The following is a 27448-nucleotide window of genomic DNA, read 5'->3' as shown; positions in this document are numbered from 1 at the left end:
GAATTTCACAAGTGTACAGAACCACAAATTTCTTCCTTTTTAATATATACTAAATAAACCATTGTCATTTTGAATACACAATTACTAAACATGAAAAAAGTTCAGAAAAAAATCACTGAAGTAGAACTAAAATATATGAATATATATTAATATAAAACAAGTGATAGGTAAAATGCTTAGAACACTGGATGCTTTTTGGAAATAAATACTAACATACTGTCAAAATATATTTCATTTCAAAATATACAAAATTATGCATTTTCAAAACTAAAATGTAAAATGATGCATACAAATACTGAAGGTAAGATTATCTCCGTGTGTCAAATTGCATCTCTTTCCATGATTTGGAAGCATTTCTTTTATATTGCTCAAGTTCCTGAAAAAAAAGATAAAATGACATTAGAGAATTGTCGTTGTTAGTTTAGCAACAATTAGTACCAAGTGCAGCTGAATAATTCAGTAATGGTAATACCCTTTTCCGCTCAATATCTAGATAAACAATACAGACCAAGGAGCTGCAGAGACCCTTTACTCTGTACACTAGTAACTTGGATGCGTCTTCAAAAGGTGAACTAAATGTTCATTCACCAAATTAGACACTTGGACATTTGAACCTACAAATCGATTTATTTAAATAAAGTGCATTAATGTTAATGATCAGTAAACATTATAATACTCAAATATATATTTTTCCTTGCCCTCCTCAGTAGCTAAAATATTACTTCAGTAAAGCCTAACTTTCCTAAACTCAAAGGCTATGGCTACATAAGTAATATATTGATCGATGTGTGTGTGTGTGTAATCAGTCTGCATTAACATGTGAGAACATACTTGTTACTGGACCCTCTCAGGTAGTCTGAAATGCGAGCTTGGCATGGTCCCAGTCTGAGCTGGCAATTAAAACACAGCTGAAGTAGGAAGGGTCAGGACATACAATTGTAAAACAAAAGCCACTGGATCGCGAGAAGCGGACCGTACCAGTTTAATAGTACTGCAAAAGCAGTAAACGTTAAATGTGCCATTCAGAAATCCACACCCCCACCACCCGCCAGGTTTCTAATCAGAAGTAATAGTGTAGAAGAAAGTTTTTTTTGTCCAATTAATAAATCAAGGCATGTCCGATTTCTATCACACCTTTCCTTACTGCAATTTCTGTACCAGAGTTGTGGCTGAAATCCTACCAAGCTCAATTTCAGAGTGCTGCAGGATTTTGAAATAATGTTGAATTACGTGGGTGTGCTGGTATAAAGGTCCCCCACCTTAATTCAGCATACATTTCAGCATTACAATCAAAGACAGTTTTATTTTCAAAACACTTCCCTCCCAGAAAGTGGTGCAATCATACCTTTACAAGGGGTCTGCAGAAGGACTTGGACAGGTTAGGAGAGTGGGCAAAGAAGTGGTAGATGGAATACAATGTGGAAAAGTGTGAGGTTATACACTTTGGAAGGAGGAATGGAGATATAGACTATTTTCTAAATGGGAAAATGTTTGGGAAATCAGAAACACAAAGGGACCTGGGAGTCATTGTCAAGATTCTCTTAAGGTTAACATGCAGGTTCAGTCGGCAGTTAGGAAGCCAATGCAATGTTAGCATTCATGTCGAGAGGGCTAGAATACAAGAGCAGGGATGAACTTCTGAGGCTATATAAGGCTGTGGTCAGACTCCATTTGGAATACTGTGAGCAGTTTTGGGCCCCATATCTAAGGAATGATGTGCTGGCCTTGGAAAGGGTCCAGAGGAGGTTCACAAAAATGATGCCTGGAATGAAGAGCTTGTCATATGAGGAACGGTTGAGGACTCTGGGTCTGTATTCGTTGGAGTTTAGAAGGATGAGGGGGGATCTTATTGAAACTTACAGGATACTGCGAGGCCTGAATAGAGTGGACATGAAGAGGATGTTTCCACTGGTAGGAAAAACTAGAACCAGAGGGCACAACGTCAGGCTAAAGGGACAATCCTTTAAAACAGATGAGGGGTAATTTCTTCAGCCAGAGAGTGGTGAATCTGTGGAACTCTTTGCCACAGAAGGCTGTGGAGGCCAGGTCATTGAGTGTCTTGAAGACAGAGATAGATAAGTTCTTGATTAATAAGGGGATCAGGGGTTATGGGGAAAAGGCAGGAGAATGGGGATGAGAAAAATATCAGTCATGATTGAATGGCGGAGCAGACTCGATGGGTCGAGTGGCCTAATTCTGCTCCTATGTCTTATGGAAGACTCCAAGGAAGGTTCATTTACATTCTCCTACCTTCTATTAAAATTGATGGGATTACAAATCTATTTCAATATTTAGAAATCTTGATTAAGTAGCACTGACTGACATATATCCATCGAAGCTGTGGATTTGGTTTTCCGATATGGTTTGTGTACTGCACTTTTATTGGGAAGATTAAAGTACATGAATGTTGTGTTCAGTATACAGTTCATACACTGGATCAACAAGAGATAATTCAATGGGTTACTAAAGGTTATGAGGAAGTTATTTTGCTATCTTGCACAGTATTATTGCACCTATTAAAGATTAAGCATTTTGCTCATCATAAAGTGAAATTTGTCATTGCTCACTCCGGTTCTGACAAGTGCATACACCTGACAGGAGAGACCAGACAGCAACAATAGTTAATAACTTTTCTTCTAAAGTATACAACATAGAATTGTTAACCTGAAAATAATTTCAGATCGATAAGTGCCAAAAGAGGGGGTAAATCACCATAATTTGCTGATTTACCTCCTGTGTACAGTTTGCAGAACGATAATAGCAGAAGGCATAGGACATATAGCTAGGAATGTGGGACATATGTTGCGGACAAACAGTAGACCCATCGAATTCACAGAATCCCTATAATGTGTTATAATGTAGAAGGAGGCTATTTGGCCCATCGAGCCTGTATCAACTCTCCAAAGAGCATCTCACACATTGCTGTACACCACATATGAACCATTGATAGTTATTCATTTTGAACATGTATGAGGTCACCATTAAATCCATAAAGAAAAAGCAAGACAATTCAAATGAACTGAAATAACCAAAGATAATCAGACTTTAAACTTGTAGAGAGTTCAAAATCTTTAGTTCAAGGCTAAATTTACATAAAATGATATGTCCATTGAGTTCACAGTCCATCTGGGTTAACTAAACTTCTATCATCCAACCTTTGAACAGAGAGTATTGATTGACTTTACGAAAGGTAACTAGGGGACATTGTCCTATGAGAACTGCTGCAGTAAAATCCGTAGTGATCTCTTTAATTATCTCACAAGTTATATAAGAAATGAGTCAAAGACAACTCTTGTTTGAGTCATTTTGGTCAATGAATATACAACATGCCCTGTGAAGTAAACTTATAATATAGACACTAAGATATGAACTATGATTTCAATTTTCACCCAGGTAGTTTGTAATAATACTTGATGAAATCAAAACTTTGGCTAACATTATTGAAATTTATGTAAGGCAAAGTTTGAAAGGATGAGAAACAAACTGACAACAGTACACTGGGTTGAGCTATCAGGTAAACCTACAGACAAACATTGGGTTGTAGTCAAAGTACACAGTATGATGCAAAATCAGAACATATCCCAATAAGATAAAGCTCCACTTGTATAGTTAAGCAACCATGGTCAACAATCAAGGTAATAGCATCAAACTAACAGGCTTACACAATGCAAGTGAAAGTGAAGATGAAGCATATTGAGACAGCTATAAAAAACAACAAATAGAAATAGGAGATGCAAAAAATAGGATTGTCAAAACTAATAGCAAAAGATTTTATAAATACATGAAGAAAAAATGAGTGGTTAAAAGTGAACGTGGGCCTATTAAATACAGGTCTGAGTGAGGCTATAACAGAAAGTAAGGAAATGGCCAACATGCTTAATTAGCAGTCTGTTGGCTTAGGAGCATTTTATTTGGATTTCCTCCTCCAACAAAAAAATGACTTTCTGCTCTAGTGATCGAGAATTGGCTGTCTTTTTTAACAAAAAACTGCATTACATAGCATCACGATGTCATTTCATAACATCAAAATGTCTCCTAGCATGAGAAAGATTCTCAGCAGTTTGTTTTGGAGGCTTTTTGTGTCTGACCATGATGAGCAATAAAGCTCATTAAGGAAAATCAAATACTCTTACTTTTAGTAAGTTTTATGCAGCATGGACTGGAATGGACAAGAAGTCTGTCAGATAAACACATATAGTGCATTTCGCCAACTGTGTATATTACCTGATCCTTCTGTATCCTCATTGCATCCACTTCAGGTTCAGCATACTGTGGGTCTTTAGCTGGGTCCCTAATATCTTTCAATTTACTGGTATTCTATATGTACAAAACAATCTGTTAAAAAAAGTACCTATAGCAGCAATACAAACGTTAAGGTTTCAGAATTTCTATACATAACATTAGTCATAAGTAGATTCCATGTGTAGTATTCACAACAGACTTACACTGAATAAAAGGAATACATGTATGTACATTACACTATTCAATGTCCTTCACAGGAACGGGGTGGGAAGAGAACAGGCACTGAGCAGTTGTTTGAAAAAAAAGTGAAATGCCTGAAGATGTCTCAAATAGGGCAGCATGATGGCACAGTGGTTAGCACTGCTGCCTCACAGTGCCAGGGATCCGGGTTCAATTCTGGCCTCGGGTGACAGTCTGTTCGGAATCATAGAATCTACGGCACGGAGACAGGCTGTTCAGCCTAAACTGGCCCATGCCAACCAAAATGCCCATCTAAGCTAACCCCATTTTCCTGCATTTGGCCCATATTCCTCCAAACCTTTCCTATCTGCGTATCTGTCCAAATGCGCATTCTTCCCGTGTCTGTGTGGGTTTCCTCCGGGTGCTCCAGTTTCGTTTCACACTCCAAAGTGGAGTGGAGTTTTTTGAAGAAGTGACCAGAATGGTTGACGAGGGAAGGGCCGTGGATGTTGTCTATATGGACTTTAGTAAAGCGTTTGACAAAGTCCCTCATGGTAGGCTGGTGAAAAAGGTTGGATCTCATGGGATAAAGGGGGAGGTGGCTAGATGGGTGGAGAACTGGTTTGGTCACAGAAGACAGAGGGTGGTAGTGGAAGGGTCTTTTTCCGGCTGGAGGCCTGTGACTAGTGGTGTTCCGCAGGGCTCTGTATTGGGACCTCTGCTGTTTGTGATTTATATAAACGATCTGTAAGAAGGTGTAACTGGGGTGATCAGTCAGTTTGCGGACGACACAAAATTGGCAGGACTTGCAGATAGTGAGGAGCATTGTCAGAAGCTACAGAAGGATATAGATAGGCTGGAAATTTGGGCAAAGAAATGGCAGATGGAGTTCAATCCTGATAAATGCGAAGTGATGCATTTTGGTAGAAATACTGTGCAAGAGGGAGGAGCTATACGATAAATGGCAGAACCATAAAGGGTGTAGATACGCAGAGGGACCTGGGTGTGTAAGTCCACAGATCCTTGAAGGTGACGTCACAGGTGGAGAAGGTGGTGAAGAAGGCATATGGCATGCTTGCCTTTATAGGACGGGGCATAGAGTATAAAAGTTGGGGTCTGATGTTGCAGATGTATAGAACGTTGGTTCGACCGCATTTGGAATACTGCGTCCAGTTCTGGTCGCCACACTACCAGAAGGATGTGGAGGCTTTGGAGAGAGTACAGAGGAGGTTTACCAGGATGTTGCCTGGTATGGAGGGGCTTAGTTATGAGGAGAGATTGGGTAAATTGGGGTTGTTCTCCCTGGAAAGACGGAGGATGAGGGGAGACTTAATAGAGGTGTATAAAATTATGAAAGGCATAGATAGGGTGAATGGTGGGAAGCCTTTCCCCAGGTCGGTGGTGACGTTCACGAGGGGTCATAGGTTCAAGGTGAAGGGGGGGAAGTTTAACACAGATATCAGAAGGACGTATTTTACACAGAGGGTGATGGGGGCCTGGAATGCGCTGCCAGGCAAGGTGGTGGAGGCGGACACACTGGGAACGTTTAAGACTTATCTAGATAGCCATATGAACGGAGTGGGAATGGAGGGATATAAAAGAATGGTCCAGTTTGGACCAGGGAGCGGCACGCTCTTGGAGGGCCGAAGGGCCTGTTCCTGTGCTGTATTGTTCTTGGTTCTTTGTTCCAAAGATGTGCGGATTAGGTTGATTGGCCATGCTAAATTGCCCCTTAGTGTCAGGGGGACTGGCAGGGTAAATACATGGGGTTACAGGGACAGGGCCTAGGTGTGTTATTGTTGGTGTAGACTCAATGGGCCAAATGATCTGCTTCTGCACTGCACATTATGATTCTAATGTATAGGTATTGAGGAGCCCTTTTGATGATCGGGGAAAAAGTAGCACTGCGCAGGGGTTTAGGAAGAGAAGCCCAAATGTGTAATCTAAATCTGTTTTCTCATTAGTGTCCATGTAGTCTTTAGCACTTTAGAACCGGTTGAAGGCAGCTTATGAGAAGATATTTTAGGTGGATCCTCCTCCTTCCACAATGTTATCACTTTCTGCTCTTATGACGCTGATTAGGATGTTTAATTTTTCAAAAACTGCATTTAGATAGCATTCATCATATTAACGTCTCAAAATGCTTCGTACAACGAATTACATTTGAAGTCTATGATTGCTGTTATGCAGACAAACACAGCAGCCATGAGATGATTGACCATTCACAGGTCTGTTATTTACTCTACTAGTTAAATGGGACAGGAGTTGAGCTTTTGCTGAACTCCTTGCTCTTTTAATGTGCCATGGGAATTTGAACATCCACCTAATTCAATGAAACAAGTGGACAGGATCTTGGTTTAACATCCCATTCAAAGGATACTTCAGGTTGCTGTTAAGCCACTGAGGGACCATGTGTCTGCTCTCAGACTCTTTTCATGCCCATCAAGGTTAGCAATGTTAGCACTGAAGAATGGACACCTCTTATTTTAGATACCAAAGCCTAGATTTTCACAGTCTTGGAGACTCCTTGGCATATCTAAAGCGGTGCAGCGAACCTGAATCCTGAAGTTCCATCCCATTTCCAGCATATCCTTTTTTCACTCGTAGCAGAATGGGGGCGGGCTCAATGCTGAGTGCAAACAAACCTAATTTCCACTGCAGCAAAAGCCTTATTCTGCAGTGTGCAAGTTACTTTTTTTTCTAAAGAGTACACGTAAATGTCTATAAAGGATGAAAAGGTCGATGGAACTATCAAGCTGTCAAGTTATTTAAATGGCCAGCCCTTTAAATTTTGCAAAGAACAAGCTTGCTTGGGTCTGGTTTGAAAAAAATAAGTCCTTTCAGTTTCAATAAATGTTTGGTCACATAACCCTAAGTGCTATCATTATAGCATTATTACTGCTTGACTTTTTCATGACCTGTTATCATATTGGGCAGCTAGAAGTTCACAGTTTGATTGACAGTTCCAAGAGGTTTTTAAAGAATTATCTGTCTTTGATGTGGGGCTATGATACAAATGTTTGTTTTATAAGGGATTAAGTACTTGATTTAATTTAAATGCATTGAATGGGTTTTTATGATGGAAAGTTTCTTTTTATGTGGCAAAGTCTGTAGTTGATATTTAGAACTTAACTTCAACTCACCATGACTTATTGAGGTCTGACCCTTGTGAATACTGGGTGAGTTGGCATGGACGGAATAATGGCAAAGGATGAGAGGTGAGGAACATGGGTTGGCACTAAGTTGGCATAGACGCCATAAGGGGCCATGAGGATGGATAGGAGGTCTTGAGTCGCATTGTTGGTTTAGGGATACAGGGTGCCTTAGAAATGGTGGAGGAGCAGGGTTGGCATGGAGGTATAAGGGGGATTTTGAGCGTGGATAGAAGGACATGGGTTGGCATGGAGGGTGTGAGTTGCCATTGAAATAGGTAGAGGAGTGTGGATGGGAGCGAAGGGTGCGTGAGCCATTGGGATGGGTGGAGACGCATAGGTTGGCATGGAGGATATGACAGGCCATTAAGGGTGGATGAAAGGGCAGGATTCATGGGGAATGTATAGGGAGGTGAGCATGTGAGGGCTAGAATGTCTAATATTTAATAACACAGCTGGGATAAAGTCCCAGAAAATGGAGGTGGTCCTTTTAAGCAGCCTGTCAAGGCACTGAACAGCCTCTGTATCCACCTTTGAACTGTTTCTGAAGGGCAGCCGGGCCAGCTCCATCTTGCATCCAAGCCCCTGGAACAAAGATCCTGTCATTCAGGTAATGTTTTCTCAAGGCAGAGTAAGAAAGGCTCCTGACTCTGTACACCTTCCTCAGGTATGAAAATCCAGGCCCCAGTGGCAGAAACAAGTACTCTCAGGTGACGTATAACACAGCTAAGTGTGCAGTTATGCATCTAGTACATTGTCCCAAAAATATAGTTCCACCTCAACCTCAAAAAAACCCCTATTGCAATTAACAATAATATTTCTAGTTATGAAATAAATTATGCATTTAGAAATAATGTGGTTCACATGGCAGTTTTGCAGGTTTTAAAGTTTTTACTTATTAGTCACATGTAGGCTTACATTAACACTGCAATGAAGTTACTGTGAAAATTCCCTAGTCGCTACATTCCGGCGCCTGTTTGGATACACTGAGGGAGAATTTAGCATGGCCAATGTACTAACCAGCACGTCTTTCGGACTGCGGGAGGAAACTGGAGCACTCGGAGAAAACCCACGCAAACACAGGGAGAACGTGCAGACTCCGCACAGACAGTGACCCAAACCGGGAATCGAACTCGAGTCACTAGCACTGAGGCAGCAATGCTAACCACTGTGCCACTCTGCCGAAATCAGCATGCAGCAAAATAATATATTGGACCATTAGTTTACAAATAGATGGCGATGTTACCTCAGTCGGAAATAGCCTCTCATATATTTTCTTCCACAGATCAATTGGATTCCGTGCATTTATCTTTCCCAAGTCAACTTCAGCAGCTGATGGAGACCCTGCGTATATGTTAAATAAAGTATGGTAGTTGTAGTAACATTAGGAAGTTCCAATAAGACCATAAGACCATAAGACATAGGAGCGGAAGTAAGGCCATTCGGCCCATCGAGTCCACTCCACCATTCAATCATGGTTGATTTCAACTCCATTTACCCGCTCTCTCCCCATAGCCCTTAATTCCTCGAGAAATCAAGAATTTATCAATTTCTGTCTTGAAGACGCTCAACGTCTCGGCCTCCACAGCCCTCTGTGGCAATGAATTCCACAGACCCACCACTCTCTGGCTGAAGAAATTTCTCCTCATCTCTGTTCTAAAGTGACTCCCTTTTATTCTAAGGCTGTGCCCCCGCGTCCTAGTCTCCCCTGTTAATGGAAACAACTTCCCTACGTCCATCCTATCTAAGCCGTTCATTATCTTGTAAGTTTCTATCAGATCTCCCCTCAACCTCCTAAACTCCAATGAATATAATCCCACGATCCTCAGACGTTCATCGTATGTCAGGCCTACCATTCCTGGGATCATCCGTGTGAATCTCCGCTGGACCCGCTCCAGTGCCAGTATGTCCTTCCTGAGGTGTGGGGCCCAAAATTGCTCACAGTACTCCAAATGGGGCCTAACCAGTGCTTTATAAAGCCTCAGAAGTACATCCCTGCTTTTGTATTCCAAGCCTCTTGAGATAAATGACAACATTACATTTGCTTTCTTAATTACGGACTCAACCTGCAAGTTTACCTTTAGAGAATCCTGGACTAGGACTCCCAAGTCCCTTTGCACTTTAGCATTATGAATTTTGTCACCGTTTAGAAAATAGTCCATGCCTCTATTCTTTTTTCCAAAGTGTACAACCTCGCACTTGCCCACGTTGAATTTCATCAGCCACTTCTTGGACCACTCTCCTAAACTGTCTAAATCTTTCTGCAGCCTCCCCACCTCCTCAATACTACCTGCCCCTCCACCTATCTTTGTATCATCGGCAAACTTGGCCAGAATGCTCCCAGTCCCGTCATCTAGATCGTTAATATATAAAGAGAACAGCTGTGGCCCCAACACTGAACCCTGCGGGACACCACTTGTCACCGGTTGCCATTCTGAGAAAGAACCTTTTATCCCAACTCTCTGCCTTCTGTCTGACAGCCAATCGTCAATCCATGTTAGTACCTTGCCTCGAATACCATGGGCCCTTATTTTACTCAGCAGTCTCCCGTGAGGCACCTTGTCAAAGGCCTTTTGGAAGTCAAGATAGATAACATCCATTGGCTCTCCTTGGTCTAACCTATTTGTTATCTCTTCAAAGAACTCTAACAGGTTTGTCAGGCACGACCTCCCCTTACTAAATCCATGCTGACTTGTCTTAATCCGACCCTGCACTTCCAAGAATTTAGAAATCTCATCCTTAACGATGGATTCTAGAATTTTGCCAACAACTGAGGTTAGGCTAATTGGCCTATAATTTTCCATCTTTTTTCTTGTTCCTGTTCTTGTTCTGATTCTGCTGTGGTACCTGAGTGTGGATCTAATATCTTTAGCTCTCGTAAATCAAATGAATCTACCTCCTAATGTTACTGCATTTTTGGAATTTTAAATCAGCGGATTAATGTTGAACATACAAGTAATAGCAAATAAAAAGCACAGTTCTAAGTATGAAATATCTGGAAGTACATAGCACGTATTGCTCAGTGTGACATGGAGCTCCATATGTCAGGAAGGCCCAGGTTTGATCCTTCATTCCATGTTGATTTCAGCTGGAATGCAAGTACTGACATCAATACTTGCTGTTTATAAGGCAGAAAAGATTTTTTAAAAAACAGGATTCCCAGTCTTGACAGCTGGTCAAGACTTGTTTGTTTGTATGTCAGGTGAGCTGGAGTTGAATACTCTGTCCTCCATGGAATAGCCGAATGAAATTCATAGTCAACCACATATGAAGAGCTGTCACTTGGATTAAGTACTCGGGGGATTCTGACATTCCTGAAACAATAGGGCAAATTTTTGAGCACACTTCCATTGCACAGTCTTGCCCACTGGGAGCATATGGTAGGAAGTTATTAACTGCAACAGCAACTAATGGGATGAAAGCAAAATATTGCAGATGCTGGAAATCTGAAATAAAAATCAAAAATGCTGGAAATATTTAGCAGCATCTATGGAAAAGGAAACAGTTAATGTTTCAGATCAAATAACTTTTCATCTGAATGCTTGAAACATTGAGGGGGTGATTCTCCCCTCCCACTACGCTGCTTCCATGTGTCTCTGGCATCCAGATTTCTGGCGCCTTCAGCTCCACGTCAGAAATCGGCACGGAACTGCATAATTTATTTAAATCACTATTTAATTACCACTTGAATCTCATTAGCAGGCCTGGGACTGAAGTCTCCGGGCATGCTAGCCTCTCCCTCCCCGCCAGGATATTTCACTCCAGCGGAGTTTAGTATAGCTCCCCACTTGCAGGGAGCTGGCGGCCCAGCCCCGCTGGAGTGAAGGGCGGCAATGGAGGCCCCCCAAAGGATCGGGCACCAAGGGGGTGCCCCCGGGCACTGCCACCTTGACAGTGCCAGCCTGGGACCCCTGACACTGCCCAGGGGGCAAAGTGCCAATGCACAGGGGGCATCAGGCAGTGCCAAGGGAGTGGGGCGTATTGGGGGTGATCATTGGCAGTGGAGGGGCCCCACTGCCACTCTGCACTCAGGATCGTGAGCAGATGGAGGGAGGCCAGCAATTGGGGCTGGCCATCGGGGTGTCAGCCGGCTACAGGGTTGGAGCTGCCGATGTGGGGGGGGGGGGGGGGGGGGGGGCGGGGGGTTGCGTACATCAAGGTGGGGTCATGGCTGGCCCAGGCATATTTGGGGGACCAGCAATTGGGCCATGGGATCGAGGGTATCACATAGCTGGTGATGCAGAGGTTGCGGGGTTGACAAGCAATCGGGAGGCCGGCAGATAGGGGCCACTGCGCCTGTGCCGATCTCGGCGCTGACAGATTGGCGCATGCGCAGTGGCCTGCTCAGCATTATATCGTCGGCTCCGCCCAATGATTTCTGGACTGATTTACGCTAGTGATCTCTGCAGCGCATAGAGTGTGGGAGTTTCATTTTTAAAGTCCCACTGAAAAAAACCAGCAGGATTTACTCCAGTTTTTACACAAATTCGACACATTAGAATTGTTTTTGGATAATCGCTCCTGAATCTTTCTCTATCCATAGATACTTCCACCAGGCCTGCTGAGTATTTCCAGCATTTTCTGTTTTTATTTGAAAATTATTGAGACTTATTTTTGGTCAGCTAATGTGCACACAAAAGTGTTTCGTGTCTCCAAACCAAGTTACAGAGAAATTTACTCTTGATCTACCAATTTTCAAACTGGGTCCTTACTGTGGCTATGGCACAAAATATACACAATCATTCTAACACAAAAAAATACAACTGGCTGGAAGATCGCAGACAGAAGAATTGGTCGCAATGCGTGCCTAAGGGCTATTTGTTCAGTTTTCAGTTATTCGCATGCACTGTAATTTATTATAAGGGTAATTTATTATAAGAACTCATCAAATAATAAAAATGTATTTTCTAAGAGGAAACTCTATTTTTCTTTCAGGCCACACAACTGGAGCTAGGCAAGTTAAGACCCAGGCGGGATTTTCCATCTGCGCTCGCCCCAAAACTGCAAAATCCTGCCTTAAGTCAATGGACCTTTGCATGGTCCTGTACCACCCGCTATGATTCCCGTGGTGGGCAGGACGGGAAAATTCTGCCCAAAATGTTTCCAGTTATTGGGAAGTCAGGAACTGAATCCAAAGGGACAATCTTGATTTCTAATTTCCTTTCGTGTAGACTGTATGAGATCGAACCTGAATCCCTGTTGCATACTGTAGCCCCTCACCACTATAAACTACTGTAGTAAAATAATTTTTGGTTACTTACCAATCAAACTCAGTGAATCCAGTCCAGCTGGAACAAACAATGGCTTGTTGTACTCTACAGATACAGTTTTGCTATAAAACATAAAACAGCATTAGAGATTTCGAAGAGTTACATGTTTGTTTAAAAAAAAGGCTTTTCAAAACCATGTAAAGTCGGCAAAGAAAAACTGTCTGCTGGGCAGACAGAGGGCTCTCTTCCTATGTCATGCTGGTATATTTTTAGGCTGGAAGGTTAAGACCAGCTGATAGCAAACCACAGAGGTGTGTAGAGGCTTAACTATCTTTGTTTCTTGACAAGAATAAGAGTCAGCATTTTATGCCACAAACACATTTCAAGAATGGCATTACATCTCGGACCTATTTTCCTTATTAAGTAATCATCGTGCCCAGGCAGAGGCACTGCAGATAAAATATACATGTTGCTCACCTTATCTCGGACCTATTTTCCTTATTAAGTAATCATCGCGCAAAGACATAGGCACTGCAAGTAAAACATACATGTTGCTCACCTTCTGTCAGTGCCAAATGCCAAATGGTTTAGGACTGTCCGCATCTTAGATATTGTGCTTTCTGCTTTATTGCTGAAAAACTAAATAGATACTTTCGTTTAGGATTTGACATGAATGTTCCTCTTCTAATTTCTTACCCATTCACGTATTTACATATTACACAATAGATATGAGTAAGATTGAAACAAAAAAATTATATAAATGTGAAACCATTTTGACAGCATTGGGTATTTTTTTCTTTGCTTTCCTAAGATCTGGTGGGGCACGGTGTGCAAGAACTCTGTACCTACACTCAAAGATGTTGAAATGAAGATTAAGAGTATTATATTCATTGGGTTTAGTTGTCTCAAACCAATTCTTACTGATTGAGAGCTCACAGCACTAACTACCAAATGTTTTGTGCAAACCAGCAATCTTACTCAAATATCTCACACAGATGACTGGTAGAAAATGTAGAGGTAGCTTTCTTCTGAAATTGAGGCCAGCATATTGTTGGAGCAGGGCAGAGTAAACTTAGCTTTGCATCTAGCCCATTCTGTAACATTATCTCCAAAAATAAAAATCATCAAAATTTGAGTTCACAAAAATCTCTCATTCTAGGAAGAACTGGAGTGGATGACTGAGTATTGGTCATCTTGGGATCAACACTGATTATTCAGTATGCAAATCAAAAGGGACAAATTGCTTTCATAACTGTAAGCAAAGCTCTTAAATGGGACCCTGTCTCTGTGATCTTCTTCTCTTGAAGTAGAACAAATCAACATTTACCCAAAGAGACGGATTCTAAATACAGTCACGTAAATAATCCAAACATACCAATAATGAAGCTCCATAGTAATGGGCTACAAAGCGCAGTGTCTTGCAGATTATTTTTCTCTTTTCAGACTCAAAATCCTATAGAAAGAACCAGCCGTTAACAAATCAAGAGCATGACAATGTTCACAACAATAACTAAGTTATGAAAATGCAGCAATTGAAACTGATAGTGTAATCTGCACCATACCTGAAAAATATCGTACTTGCTCCCAATTATAACAAGAGGAATGGGAAATGGATCAATTAGTTCCCAGTCCTGTTGGAATTTTAAAAGAGAAACAAAAAATAAATGTATTTTGATGCTTAAGGAATGCATACACCCGGACACACCTGTACAAAATAGCTAGAGAAAACTCCAAACTATCTGTACCCAAATCCAACTCAAACACACTCGAGGCTAAAGTCAAATGACATGCTACTAAAATGTTGTGACAGCTCTAGTTAAGAGCTGGCAGAGACACAAAAGACCACCAGTGCTATGAACCTCTACCGATAAATTCCAGTTTATTTTACCCAATTATGATTAAAATAAAAGATTAAAACTGATGCCATCTAATACCAGAGTATTTGAGATGGAAGGTGTACATCACCAAGAGGGGTACTAATTTCAAAGGAATATCTTTTGATATTCAAGATTAATTCAGAATATCACTGTGAAAGAGAGAATATTTTGAAGTCAATATTAGCCTCTTTAAAACCTTTACCAAAGTGTAGCAAGCTGACAAATTAGCAATAGCATGTTTGTGTGTACGCGTGGGTGTTTCTGATAGGATTTTATCATAATACTGCCACTCATGGGAGAGCTTAATGACAATTTGATTGTTATTTTAAAGAAATGGGACAGAAAAAAAAAAATGACACTCACATTTCAAAACAAGTACAGGCAGCAAGGTTTGACTAATCACCATTTCCCATATCTAAAAGCCTGGCCATAGATAGTGCATCATTTAAAAATGGGAAAAAAGAGAAACACACCCACACCTGTGCTAAATTCATAGATAATTCCAGAGACAACTGTCACACCATTTGTTTGAGCTGCATTGTTTTTTATAATCAAGACTATGGGTCTGATTTTACCATTTTGAGTCTAAGTGCCGAATCCAGGTGTCAAATAGATCCGCGCCTGGAATCCTCTTTCCAGCGCGCCCAGACGCATTTTGCCGGCTCCAGTCCGATCCGTGCTGTGGGCAGGGCTTAGCGCTGGCGGACTGATCAGAGCTCTGAACTGCGCATGCACAGTTCAAAAAAAATCTGACAGAGCGTGCCCGGGCGCGAAAAAAAAAGCAGAAAGCGGAGAGAGCGGCTCTCTGACGATCACTGGTACACTACCAGCCACAGATTACTCTTCCCTGTAGGGGCAAGAGAGCGGGAGAGATGGCTGTGGTTGGTAGTGTACCAGTGATGGTGTATCCCTTTACAGGCCCAGCTTGGTCCTTCTCCAGTGTCTCCTCTTGGACTTGTACTGATCTTGCAGCCGGTTTTCATGCGGATCCACTGTGGAATCGGCCGGTTCCGCTTCATCTTCTTAGTGAGGAATCGCTTCATCCTGAAGGTTTTGTGGGATGGCATGGCCGCACGTCCACTCCAACAGGAGGGATTCGTTCCTCCGGCGGGGAGAAGGGATTGCCCGCAGAGTGGCGGCGGAACCCCCCACCCCTCCCCCCCCCAACGACCAGAGGATGATGTGGGTCCCACCCCCCCAACCAGAGGATGACCTGGGTCAGAGAGCCGTTGCAGGCTCTGAGCCTGCTCTTCAGAAGCTGCAGCGACGACTTCAGACTTTTATTTACCAGGTCGTTAAAAGCGCGGATCCGGATCGGGTCAGAAGACGGTAAAGTGGGATTTGGCGGTAGAGTTGGGCGCGCGGTTCATTAAGTCGATTTAAATGCATGCTATTGCATTTAAATCGTCGGGCTGCCTGATTCGGGCACGGGTGTCGGTAAAGCCGCGATCTGCTCAGAATCGAATGCAGATCGCGGTATAGGCCCGACGCCCAACTTTACCGCGATTTAAAGTTTTGGTAAAATCAGGCCCTTTGGATCATCCAGGGCAGTCCAGATTATACATGAATCGCTAGTAAATAAGCGGTTTCTTCGGAGGATGAATTGAAGAATAATGAGTGACACAGACGGGGGAGTTGATCAATTTGATACATGCTGACCCAAATAAATATGTGAAAAACTTCTGTCTGTCCTCACTTCCTGTCTCCATAATCCTACTTCTGTTAATTTTGCTTTTCTGTTATAAATATTTATATCCATTTAAATAATTGAAAATGCATCTGTAAACTAATCACAATGTAATTACACACGTTTTTTGGCTTCTCAATTTGCACTACATAGAAACCCTATTTCTCTGTTTAGCAAATTGCCATTATGTGAGGGTGGCACGGTGGCACAGTGGCTGTCAATGCTGTATCACAGCGCCAGGGATCCAGGTTCAATTCCTGGCTTGGGTCACTGTCTGTGTGGAGTCTGCACGTTCTCCCCGTGTCTGCATGAGTTTCCTCTGGGTGCTCCGGTTTCCTCCCACAGTCCAAAAGAGGTGTTGGTTAGGTGCATTGGCCATGCTAAATTCTCCTTTGATGTACCTGAACAGGCGCCAGACTGTGGCGACCAGGGGGTTTTCGCAGCAACTTCATTGCAGTGTTAATGTAAGCCTACTTGTTACACTAATAAATAACCTTTAACTTTAATGTTTGCTATTTAACTTTAAATCATATAAAAATCAAAGTATTATACAAAAATTACAGATTAATTACTTTAAAGCAAGGATTGATTTACATATATGTGACCTGCTCCAATTATCCTCTATACTCGAGAGGATAATTGCATAGTTTTTCATATCCAGATGTTCAAGAATGATTAAGCTGAAGACTAAACCTTGACTTCTCATGCACTAAACAAAATACACTCAGCAATCAATACAATTCATTATTAAATTAGTTTTGAATGCTATATTACTGATGTTAAAGAGAGTTCTTCAAAGCTAGACTCACCGGATGATTCCTCTGCAAAGTTTTCCAGGTCCTTTGCTTGATGTCATTCACATTTATGGAATCTTTTTTGCTCAGTTCATTTATAGCCGTGTTTATATGATTCCTTGTCACAATCAGCAGTTTCTCCATACTTGTCCAGAGGTCATTGGGTTTGGAGAGATCCAAAACCAAAACAATAGAAAGGGTCCTAATTCAAATAGAACAACACAAATGCCTTCAATTGCTTTCAATGCATTTTAAGTTGTTAAACAGTAGGATCTTTCTCTTCAGAAGATGTCACCCATATCACCATATCAAATTATATCGTCTAAGCCCATTACAGAACATACACGTGACAAAGTTTTAAATTCTAATGGATTAACCAGCAAATTGTATAGATATGGTACCTCATCTATGTAGCAAAGTTTTTCTTTTTGTGTGTTATGATCTCAAGGGAGACCTTTAACTTTTAAGAAAAATCAAACTTTCAGTTTTTGACTGAAAGAGGTTATGTCACAAGATTTCATGTTTTAAACAAAAACATTTTCTGTACGAGAATTAAATAAAGCAAGTCCTACTAATTTAACACTATATTTTATATACTTTTATTACTTATACCCAAAAATCTTAACAGAACACTTTCCGATGCGCGTTTAATTCCAACCAAGAGTTCCCCTTTATTTTCCAGGATCTTGAGAGTTCTTTCACTTCTCCTGGGAGCAAGCTGGGGGTACTACAGCTCTTCGGGATTCATTTTAATTCTCCTCAGTTTTCCAGTCTGGCACTGAAGATTTCCAGAGCTTGCTCTCTCACTCCAAGCATTCCACTGCCAATCGCTTCCACTGCTTTACCAGGCTGATCTGACAATTTTAATTCCTCATGCACTTAGACTTTTCATTCCGAGCACGGACCTCAAGCGCAATTCCTGCTTAGTGACTCAACATTAGGAACACCCCTGATTCCAAATGGCTTTTTATGCTTCTTGTTCTGGCTGCTGGCAAATACACAATTCCTTTCTCATAGCCTTCAACACTAACTCTGCTGGCATGTTTCTCACAGCCTTCTAAGCTGATTCTGCTTGTTTCTCTGAGAAAGCGCATAGATAAATCCCACAAAAATGGGTAGTTCACTGCAAACTATCCCCATAGCAGGTTCACTCCTAGGTTATCCCAGATAGAGATTTAAATTAATTTTCTTTTACCTTCAAAACAACTGTTTGATTCTGGGATTATGTACATCTCCGATGGGAATAACTGCCCTCTTTCTAGACTTATTGGTTCCATCAAGAAACCCAGTATTTACAAGTTACTTTTAGCATCTTTGATATGGGGAACCTACATGAATAATATAGTAATATTGTAGCATACAGCCAATGGAAGAACGTCACTTCCAATTCCCCACAAAGTAAATATGCAAAGTCTACATTATACAAAGTCGAAACACAAAAGGCACCAAAATCCAAACAGTTCTTTGTATAAAAAATATCAACTGATAGACAAGGTATCTGTCTAGTCTAGCTGTCTAGTCTTGTGAATTATTTTAGGGGTTACAATAGCATTAGTAGAGTTGTGGGAGCTATTTTCACACTTGCCTCCGTTGAAGGAGAAAACTGAAGGGGAGGAAAAAGGAAAAGAAAAGGATATTAACAATCTTAAAAGTCTGTAATGTGGGCACAATATATTTCTAGTGGAATGAAGAGCTATATAATAAATAAATATATAATATAGCTTTGGATTTATTAAAAAATGGGATTTAAGGAAACCTGCTACAAACATGGGTGGAAATGTCCATAGGAGCACCAGAGTAGCAAAACAAAGGCCGTAAGATACAGGATAGCAATTTCAGTGTAGTGAAGTATTAAGCAGTTGTCAGATATTTTCACCATTGTACAGCAAAATAAAAAGCAAATCAAGTATAAAAAATTACAACAAAGAAATTCTGGTTAAAACAGAATTTTGTTTTGTATTCTAATATCCTTCAGGTCGTATTTAACTTCAGAAAGACACAAACACAAACCTTATACTGTCGATGGTGATTGGAATCTGAGCAAGATCAGATAGTGATGTTCCACCACCTAGTTCCCAAAAGTGAGCAATATCCTTTGGCTGCAAAACAGTGCAAAGGTAGAAAGTAAATTTAGAGTAACAAACTACCATACATAATCTCATGTTGATGGCTACCCCTGGTTTCAACTATATTCAGTATGAAGTCTCACAACACCAGGTTAAAGTCCAACAGCTGTTGGACTTTAACCTGGTGTTGTGAGACTTCTTACTGTGTTTACCCCAGTCCAACGCTGGCATCTCCACATCATTTCAACTATATTAACATTTTATTTTCTAAAGAGTTCAAATGTTTGTCCACTTTGTCAGGAAGAAAGAAAAGCAGAATATCATTTAAATCGAGACACTTCTATGATGGAGAGGAATCTGGGTGCCCTGTTACATGAATCACAAAAAGCTTGTATGCAACAAGAGCAAGTGTTTGCAAAGGGACATGGAATATTGGTCTTTAATTCAAGGGGAATGGAGTATCAAAGTGGGGAAGTGTTGCTACAGACATACAGAGCTTTAATGAGACTCGTTCTGGAGTACTGTGTAGAGTTTTGGTCTCCTGGAAGAACAGAATTGCATTGGAAACAATACAGAGAAGGTTTACTCGGCTGATTCCAGGGATAAATGGGTTGTCTAATGAGAAAAGGTTCAGCAAGTTAAGCCTATATTCATTGGTAGCAGAATGAAACATTTATTGAAACATAAATGATCCTGAGAGGACTTGACAGGTTGGATTCTGGGAGGATGCTTCCTCTTTTGGAGGGGTGTAGAATTAGGGGGCACAGTTTAAAAGTAATGGGGGAGGGCGATCATTTCTAAAATTCTAAGTCCCGAACAAGCGTGAAAATGGGAATTTCAGGTCCGTTATTTTTGGTGAGGCCACAAGTCCAATCTTATGCCATTCTGTGCAAAAAATACTGCTAAATCAGTTTCCTGCCAGAAGGGGGAGATGGCTGGGCCTCTGCTCACCGGAAAGCCGCCAGCTGGCAGTACAGGCACAATCGTGCTTGTGCAGATCTCTCTGCCTGCCCCCGGATAGCGCCCGAATCCTCCCCCCGCCACCCACGATCACTGGCCTCTGAGGCTGATCACCTCCCCTCCCCCTGGGCCCAGTTGATCGCCGGTTGCCGAGTGTGCAGCATGCCCCCGCCCACCTTCCCTTATGCCCGGCCGCCATCCAGGCCTCCTCCCCTTAGGCCCCACCTCTTGGCACTGCCTGGTGCCAGTGGACACTATCAGTGTGCCAGGTTGGCACTGTCCAAGGGGCACTCCTCCCTTCCAGCTCCCAACCTCTCAGGGGGCCTCAATGGCCTCCGGTCCTACTAGTGAGGCCATCATGGTAGGGTGATGTAGACCATATGCGATCCCCGCCAATGAGGACCTTCACTGGTGTGGCCACTAAGGCAAGTGAGCCTGGATGAATGTGTCCCGGCTCACTAATAATGTTTAAACCTCCATTTAAACAGATTTAAATATTGAGATCAGCCTTGCGCCTTTTCTGGTTGCGAGGCTGATTTTGCTAAATTTCTGGGCCCAGTAAGAATGCGTTAGGTGAGAAATCGGGCATGAACCCGATTTTTCACCTATCTCACTCGCAATCTTACTGGCTCGCCCCGCCCATAGACGGCAGGACAAGAAAGTAAGATCACCCCCAACAGGTTTCTCATTTAAGACAAAGATGAGGAAGCTTATTTTTCTCTCAGAGGATTGTTAGACTTTGGAATTCTCTTCACAAGAGCAGCTGAGGCTGTGTCTTTGAATATATTAAAGGCTCAGTGACACAGAGTTTTGATTGACAAGGAAGTCAAGAGTTAGGCAAGGTCAGGCAGGAAAGTGAAGGCCACAATCAGATCAGCCATGATTTTATTCAATGGTGGAGCAGGCTTGATTGCGGGGCCATATGGCCTGCTGTTTCTGCTCCTTTTTCTCACAATCTTATGCCAATCCAGTAATTGTTTCAGATTTGGACAAATGGTCGTCAGCAACCCTTCTTTGCCTGTGAGATTTCTGTAATGTTCTACCACTAGGTAGCAGCAGTGTACTTTGCTGTGTGCAGTAAAATAGAAATGCCAGGAAATGCACCACAATCCCATGTTACCACGTCAATGTTTTGAGTGTAGACCCTTATCAGAACTCAGTGCTTCAAACCTCCTGATGGGTCCACAGCCAAAATGTTCACCCCAAATTTATTTCCGATTTCCAGCATTTCTTTGCTTGGTAGATTATATAGTAATTGCAAATTATGCCAATGCCCTCCAGTGGCAGAAAATTGATAGTATTGATCAAGTAATTATCACTGGAAATGCAGTTACAATTTATTTTAAGACAAACGTAAGAAAAAATTGAATTCATGATTATAAGTTATAAAGTACTGTAATTATTAAAATCCCTGACCACATAGATACATAATGTGAAGTCGCAATAAAATTTCACAAATAGAAACAACTACCTTTTCAAAGGTTTGAGAGGCACATATTATTTGGATGATGGGTACATATGTTCAGAAACAGTGTACACACAATTTTTAATCAGTTCTCCCTGAATGTATCTTTAAACGTTATGTAGAGGCAGTTTAGAACAGACCATTTCTGTAGAAGTTCTACATAATATTATGAAGTTCTGCTCCACTGATCTATGATGTGGGTAATTGAGAGCATTTCCCATTCAGTTCATCATTCTTGAACATCTGGATATGAAATACTACGCAAAATGGCTGCTTTCAGATCCCTCTATTAATACATGTTGAATCAATACACCTATTCATACTTCAGGGTAACAGGTTCACCACACTTAAATATTACAAGTAGCAAAACATTACTGTTTAAAGCTAGACAGGCTGGTTTGAGAGATAATGGCATCATAACTACATTCAATCAATGACTTTGTCAAATCTATTATTTCTTTGGAGACATGTCAGATTATAAAAGATCTATAACTTGTTAAGGGTCATATGGGGAGCAGAATACATGTTACAAGTCTTGGATAGATAGCCTGGGGACTTTCAGGGCAAAAGCACTGTCCAAATTAAGTGGGATCGAATGAAAGCTTTTAACGTAATTTAGCAAGAAGATATATTGGACCCAGTAGCTCGTGAAAGTGCAGTCAGCAGATCAATAATAATTTTTTGTTGTTTTTTTGTCGGGAGCTGGAGGGCGAGGGCTTACAAGGAAGTGCTAAATCTAAAACAAATATGTATATTTCACCTTCAAGACCTTCAGTACTGGCTTACTCTGGAATATCATGTCCCATAATGTTGACAGTCATATCAGATAAATTTTGAAGGTCTTTGCCATGGTTACTCTCAGGCCATCTTGAATAAGGCCAAGTAATTAAAACAGTGTTGCCCCTATGTATTTAGGTGTGCAAGCTAACTTAATATTCTGCTTCACAGCAAGAAAGTTAGTATTCTGTTATAATTAACATTCTGATCCATAATATCCTGATGTCCCCCTATTTATTCTTCATTATCTGACCAGTTACAAGGGTGGGCTAATCTCAGTCTTAGTCCAGACATCTTTGTGACAGCTGTCAGTGGGAAACTTAGCAATAAAAGGTTGACCCACAGGCACAAATGCCAGTTGCTTTCCTGCTTGGAATGAATCTGTATTTAACACAGTAATGCCAGTACGTACAGTGTTATGTCCTTTTGCTCTTCTTCCAAAAGTATATTCCAAAGCTAAAGTAGGCTTTGGCACTTCATCCCTGTAATGATAAGTTCATTGCAAGCATTAAAATCATATTTATTTGGCAGACTATTATTGAAAAGTTTACATATTCCTCTGCACTTATATCATAGAAATCATAGAAACCCTACAGTGCAGAAGGAGGCCATTCGGCCCATCGAGTCTGCACCGACCACAATCCCACCCAGGCCCTACCCCCACATATTTTACCCGCTAATCCCTCTAACCTACACATCCCAGGACTCTAAGGGGCAATTTTTTAACCTGGCCAATCAACCTAACTCGCACATCTTTGGACTGTGGGAGGAAACCGGAGTACCCGGAGGAAACCCACGCAGACACGAGGAGAATGTGCAAACTCCACACAGACAGTGACCCGAGCCGGGAATTGAACCCGGGACCCTGGAGCTGTGAAGCAGCAGTGCTAACCACTCTGCTACCGTGCCGCCCTAACAAAATAATCATATCTAACAAAATAATCATAAACTCAATTCTAACAGAGGTCATTTTTGGTCCCAATTATAAGGATGGGACTGGTTAGCAATGCTGCCTCACAGCGCCAGAGACCTGGGTTCAATTCCGTCTTGGGTCACTGGCTGTGCGGACTCTGCATGTTCTCCCCATATCTGCATGTGTTTCCTCCGGGTGCACCGGTTTCCTCCCACAATCTGAAAGACTTGCTGGTTAGATGCATTGGCTGTGCTAAATTCTCCCTCAGTGTACCCGAATAGGTGCCTGAGTGTGGCAACTAAGGGATTTTCATAGTAACTTGACTGCAGTGTTAATGTGAGCCTACTTGTGACACTAATAAATAAACTTTAAACTTTGGAGCTGGATAGATGTGGAATTTCTCCATGCCAGCCACTATGCTGATTCCTTGTTACTGTACAGGTTCCTGCTATTTTTCTTGGAGGCCAGATTGAGTAAGAACTGGCTACTTTCTGCAATTAAAACCATTTCTCAGAGTCCTGACCAGAAAGGTAAAATCCTGCCCAGCTTTCAAAGGTTAATTTGGAGTAGCTCCAACCCAATTTCTCATAAGCTGCCATTACTCAGTCCTCTAAATTTCACAAATTAATACATACCTATCAAGAAACCTGAGTATAATTGTCGATTTTCCCTGTAAAATAAAACACAAATGACAAGTATGTAATTTTCTACATGTATGCATATATTTGTCAATAAGCAAAGTTAATAATTCTCAATTAATTTGCTCTGGAAATTGTTCATGGAGCAGAAATTGCCAAAATTAAAATTACATAAAATACGCATATAAATATAACTTATTGATTATTGAAACTTTAGTCAGTGTGATAATTTGCACCATACTGACATGAACAATGCAATTGAGAAGGGGGGTGATCTGCCATTTTAACCCCTATTAATGCCACATTGAATTGAGTACTGGTTGGAAACTCACACCCTTATATTCTCTCCCACATTCCAGAAGAACCTCACTTTCTTTGGTAGGTTCGCACAGTTATGAGTATTATGAGGGAGTAGTATGTGGGGACATTGAACCTACATTTCACTCAGATTTTCTGCAATGTGAGAGAGAGGAGAGAATAAACAATACAGTACTATCACTATCTTTCAAAATGATGCAAATGTGAACTTTTCAAAATGGATGTCAAAATCTTCAATACCAAAAATGTTTCAGTTTGTGATCTTCCCCAGAATTTTCCACACAATGAATTTTCTTCAGGCTGTCAAGAGGTGGCATTTTCAAAAACACAAATGCATATTTTTAGGGTATGGGAGAGGTCTTGATCTGGGAGCAGACCATTACATGGGGACATTTAAAGAAAGAGGAGATACCGCTGTCACCTCTTCCAACATCCTTTATTCCTGTTCATCACCAAAGACAGAGAGGCAGATGTTTCTCACAAACAAACCTAATCTTATAGTGAATCGGATGTAAATATCACAGGGCTGAATGTTTATTACTTGGCATCAATTGGCAAAACAGCATGTTAACCAAAAAAATGAGATTAAAATTAAATTCCAATTTAATGTAATACATCAGGACAAAGAAATCGACAGACATTAACTGTTACTTTAAATAACATTTTGATACCAAAATTTTGTGGAACATTTTGCAGCGTCCCTCACTGAGATTTGGATGGACGCAAACAGTTGTGCTATTTCTGTTTCTCCAGTGTGGGAGCAACTGACCACTTGATTTTCCCTTCCTATTTGTGGAAAAATCAATAAGCCTTCAATCAGCATCAACTCTAATCTTGTACTGGAACTACAAATGCAGTTTTGTACCTTTCTATTCTGTAACATACCATGGCCACTAGAATCCACTCCTGCAGTTCCACAGCAGTGTTTTTCTTGTGGGAGACATACTGCAAATATTGTTCTTTAGCTTTGAAAGTGAACCTAGCAGCTTACCCCACTCTTATTTCCCAAGAAGAATACAGATCGTTCCTTGACTTCCAAGTTTTCTTCATTTTCTTTCTCCTCATTCTTCTTTGAAACTTGAGCCACAGCTATATCCCAGAGAGTGTCACTGTAGATGAAAGGAGATGCGCATACATGAAGAACGTTTCAAAACAAGCCATTTTATCTTCTGGCAATGATATTTCTGGGCATTTGTACCAATCACCAAAAAATTACACTCAAAAAGAATATTTTAGTTTAACAAAACCTTAAAAATGAGTTCCATCCAAGATGCTAACTTATTTTGTTTTCAAACTCTTAAAAGCCTGCTTGTATTATCAGCATTTCCCATTTTTATTTGTATTTTCAAATATTCTCAGGGTTATTTTTTGCTCTTTTTACATCTAAAATGTGACATCTCCTGGTTTTTATTTAAAACATGGGCAACATTTGACTCTGTAGGGAAAACTATCAACTTGAGAAAGACTGGTTCTAAGGACAAGTTAATACTGTTAAAGAAAAATCAGACTTCATGTACTCCAGCAGAGGTTATGGTGAGATGTATACTTTCAATGTGACCATCTGAGTGGATGTAGATATGCCATTACACTATTGAAAGAATTTCTTGTCCAACTTTCATCGAGCAATCAAGACCAACAAAATGCTTCATCCATTTATTTACTTGCTGTGAATAGTTGCCTCTGGTACAGGGACTACACCTCAAAACAATTCAGTAGCTGTCAAGTGGTTTGAAACATCCCAAGAATGTAAAAGACAGTATCACTTTTCATTCTTACTTCTATTTTTCCATTTCTCCAATCTCACTCTCCATCTTGTCTCCCAACCTGCACTCTCTCAGGCTTCAGGGCGACTGTCACATTCCTTAGGTAGTCCCTGAACATTGTGTACCTCTGGTCTGCCATTCACACATTCCGATCAATTAATGAACACTTTCAGCACTTTTCTCAGCCTTTAGCGTCACCACTTACATTTCCTTTGTCCAATTACAGCTCCCCTCTGTCCTCATAGTATAAATCTTGTCTGATTTTCTATGCCCTCAGCTCTGACATAGTGTTATCCAGACTCATAACATTGGCTGGAATTCTCTGGTGGTTCAAGCCAGTGGGATTCTCCGGTCCTGCTGGTACCTTCAGCCGTTTTCCCGCCGGCGTGGGGTGATGTCAATGGGACTTCCCATTGACAGTGGCAGGACCAGAAAATCCCGCTGCTAGCAAACAACGCACCACCTCCCGCGGGCAGGAAACATGTGGTGGGAGGCTGGAGAATCTCACCCGTTGTTTCTACTCTCTCTCCACAGATGCTGTCAGGCCTGCTGAGATATTCCAGCATTTTCTGTTTTTGTTAAAGGCAGTTACGTGCCCCCTCCCCCTTTCTATCACACATAATTATTCAAAATTTAGAGAATATAAACACTGAAAAAAACAAGTGACAAGGGGCATAAACAAAAGATTACTGGGAACATCAAAGTGGAAGTAACTGGGTGTGAAATTTTTTTTTTTAAAGTTTATTTATTAGTGTCACAAGTAGGCTTGCATTAACTTTGGAATGAAGTTACTGTGAAAATCCCTTGGTCGCCACACTCCGGTGCCTGTTCGGGAGGATAAATCCTCACTAAGGGAGGATTTAGCATGGCCAATGCACCTAACTAGCACGTCTTTCAGACTGAGAGGGGAAACTGGAGCACCCAGAGGAAACCCACGCAGACACACGGAGAACATGCAGACTCCGTACAGACAGTGACCCAAGGCTGGGGATTGAACCCAGCTCCCTGGCGCCGTGAGTCTGCAGTGCTAACCACTGGGTCACTGTGCCACCCATAGTTCACAGTTATCAAAGTCTGACCATTCGTGGCCCCAAGTGGTTACCGAAGGCAGTAGGTGGTCGGGGTTATAAAGTGAGGCTGCGGGGATTGAGCAGGAGTGTATCTCCCCCCACCCCCCCAGACTAAAACCAATGCCGAGATTGCTGACAGTAAGCTCTGTGTGTCTGTGTCCAGCCCCGGGCCGCTGCTCCCACCTTCCCTCCACGTCCAACTATTCAGCGACAATCATCATTAACCATTCACCTCGGCCGGGGCATCCTGCACAGTGAAACACCCGCCTGCTCCCCGACCTCACTTCAACCTGAATCTCGGCTCCGCACACAGGTCGCTCAGGCCCCGTTGCCATG

General features: G+C 41.6%; 1 protein-coding gene across 1 annotated transcript; it reads right to left on the bottom strand.

The window, feature by feature from the left end:
* Positions 1–15: 15 nt before the first annotated feature.
* On the bottom strand, positions 16–27448 carry dync2li1 (dynein, cytoplasmic 2, light intermediate chain 1). Its single transcript, XM_078230533.1, has 13 exons — positions 27345–27448; positions 25271–25388; positions 23959–23993; positions 22823–22892; positions 19153–19241; positions 17158–17344; positions 14347–14415; positions 14160–14237; positions 13344–13423; positions 12836–12906; positions 8821–8918; positions 4225–4317; positions 16–376 (listed from the first exon to the last, which is right to left on the bottom strand). The coding sequence occupies exons 1-13, from the start codon at positions 27356–27358 to the stop codon at positions 308–310; spliced, it is 1071 nt and encodes a 356-aa protein (XP_078086659.1). The 5' UTR covers positions 27359–27448; the 3' UTR covers positions 16–307.

Source organism: Mustelus asterias, chromosome 15 (genome assembly GCF_964213995.1).
Source record: "Mustelus asterias chromosome 15, sMusAst1.hap1.1, whole genome shotgun sequence".
Lineage (NCBI taxonomy): Eukaryota > Metazoa > Chordata > Chondrichthyes > Carcharhiniformes > Triakidae > Mustelus > Mustelus asterias.
Note: the sequence above shows the minus strand (reverse complement) of the source record. Positions and strands in the feature narration are given on the sequence as shown.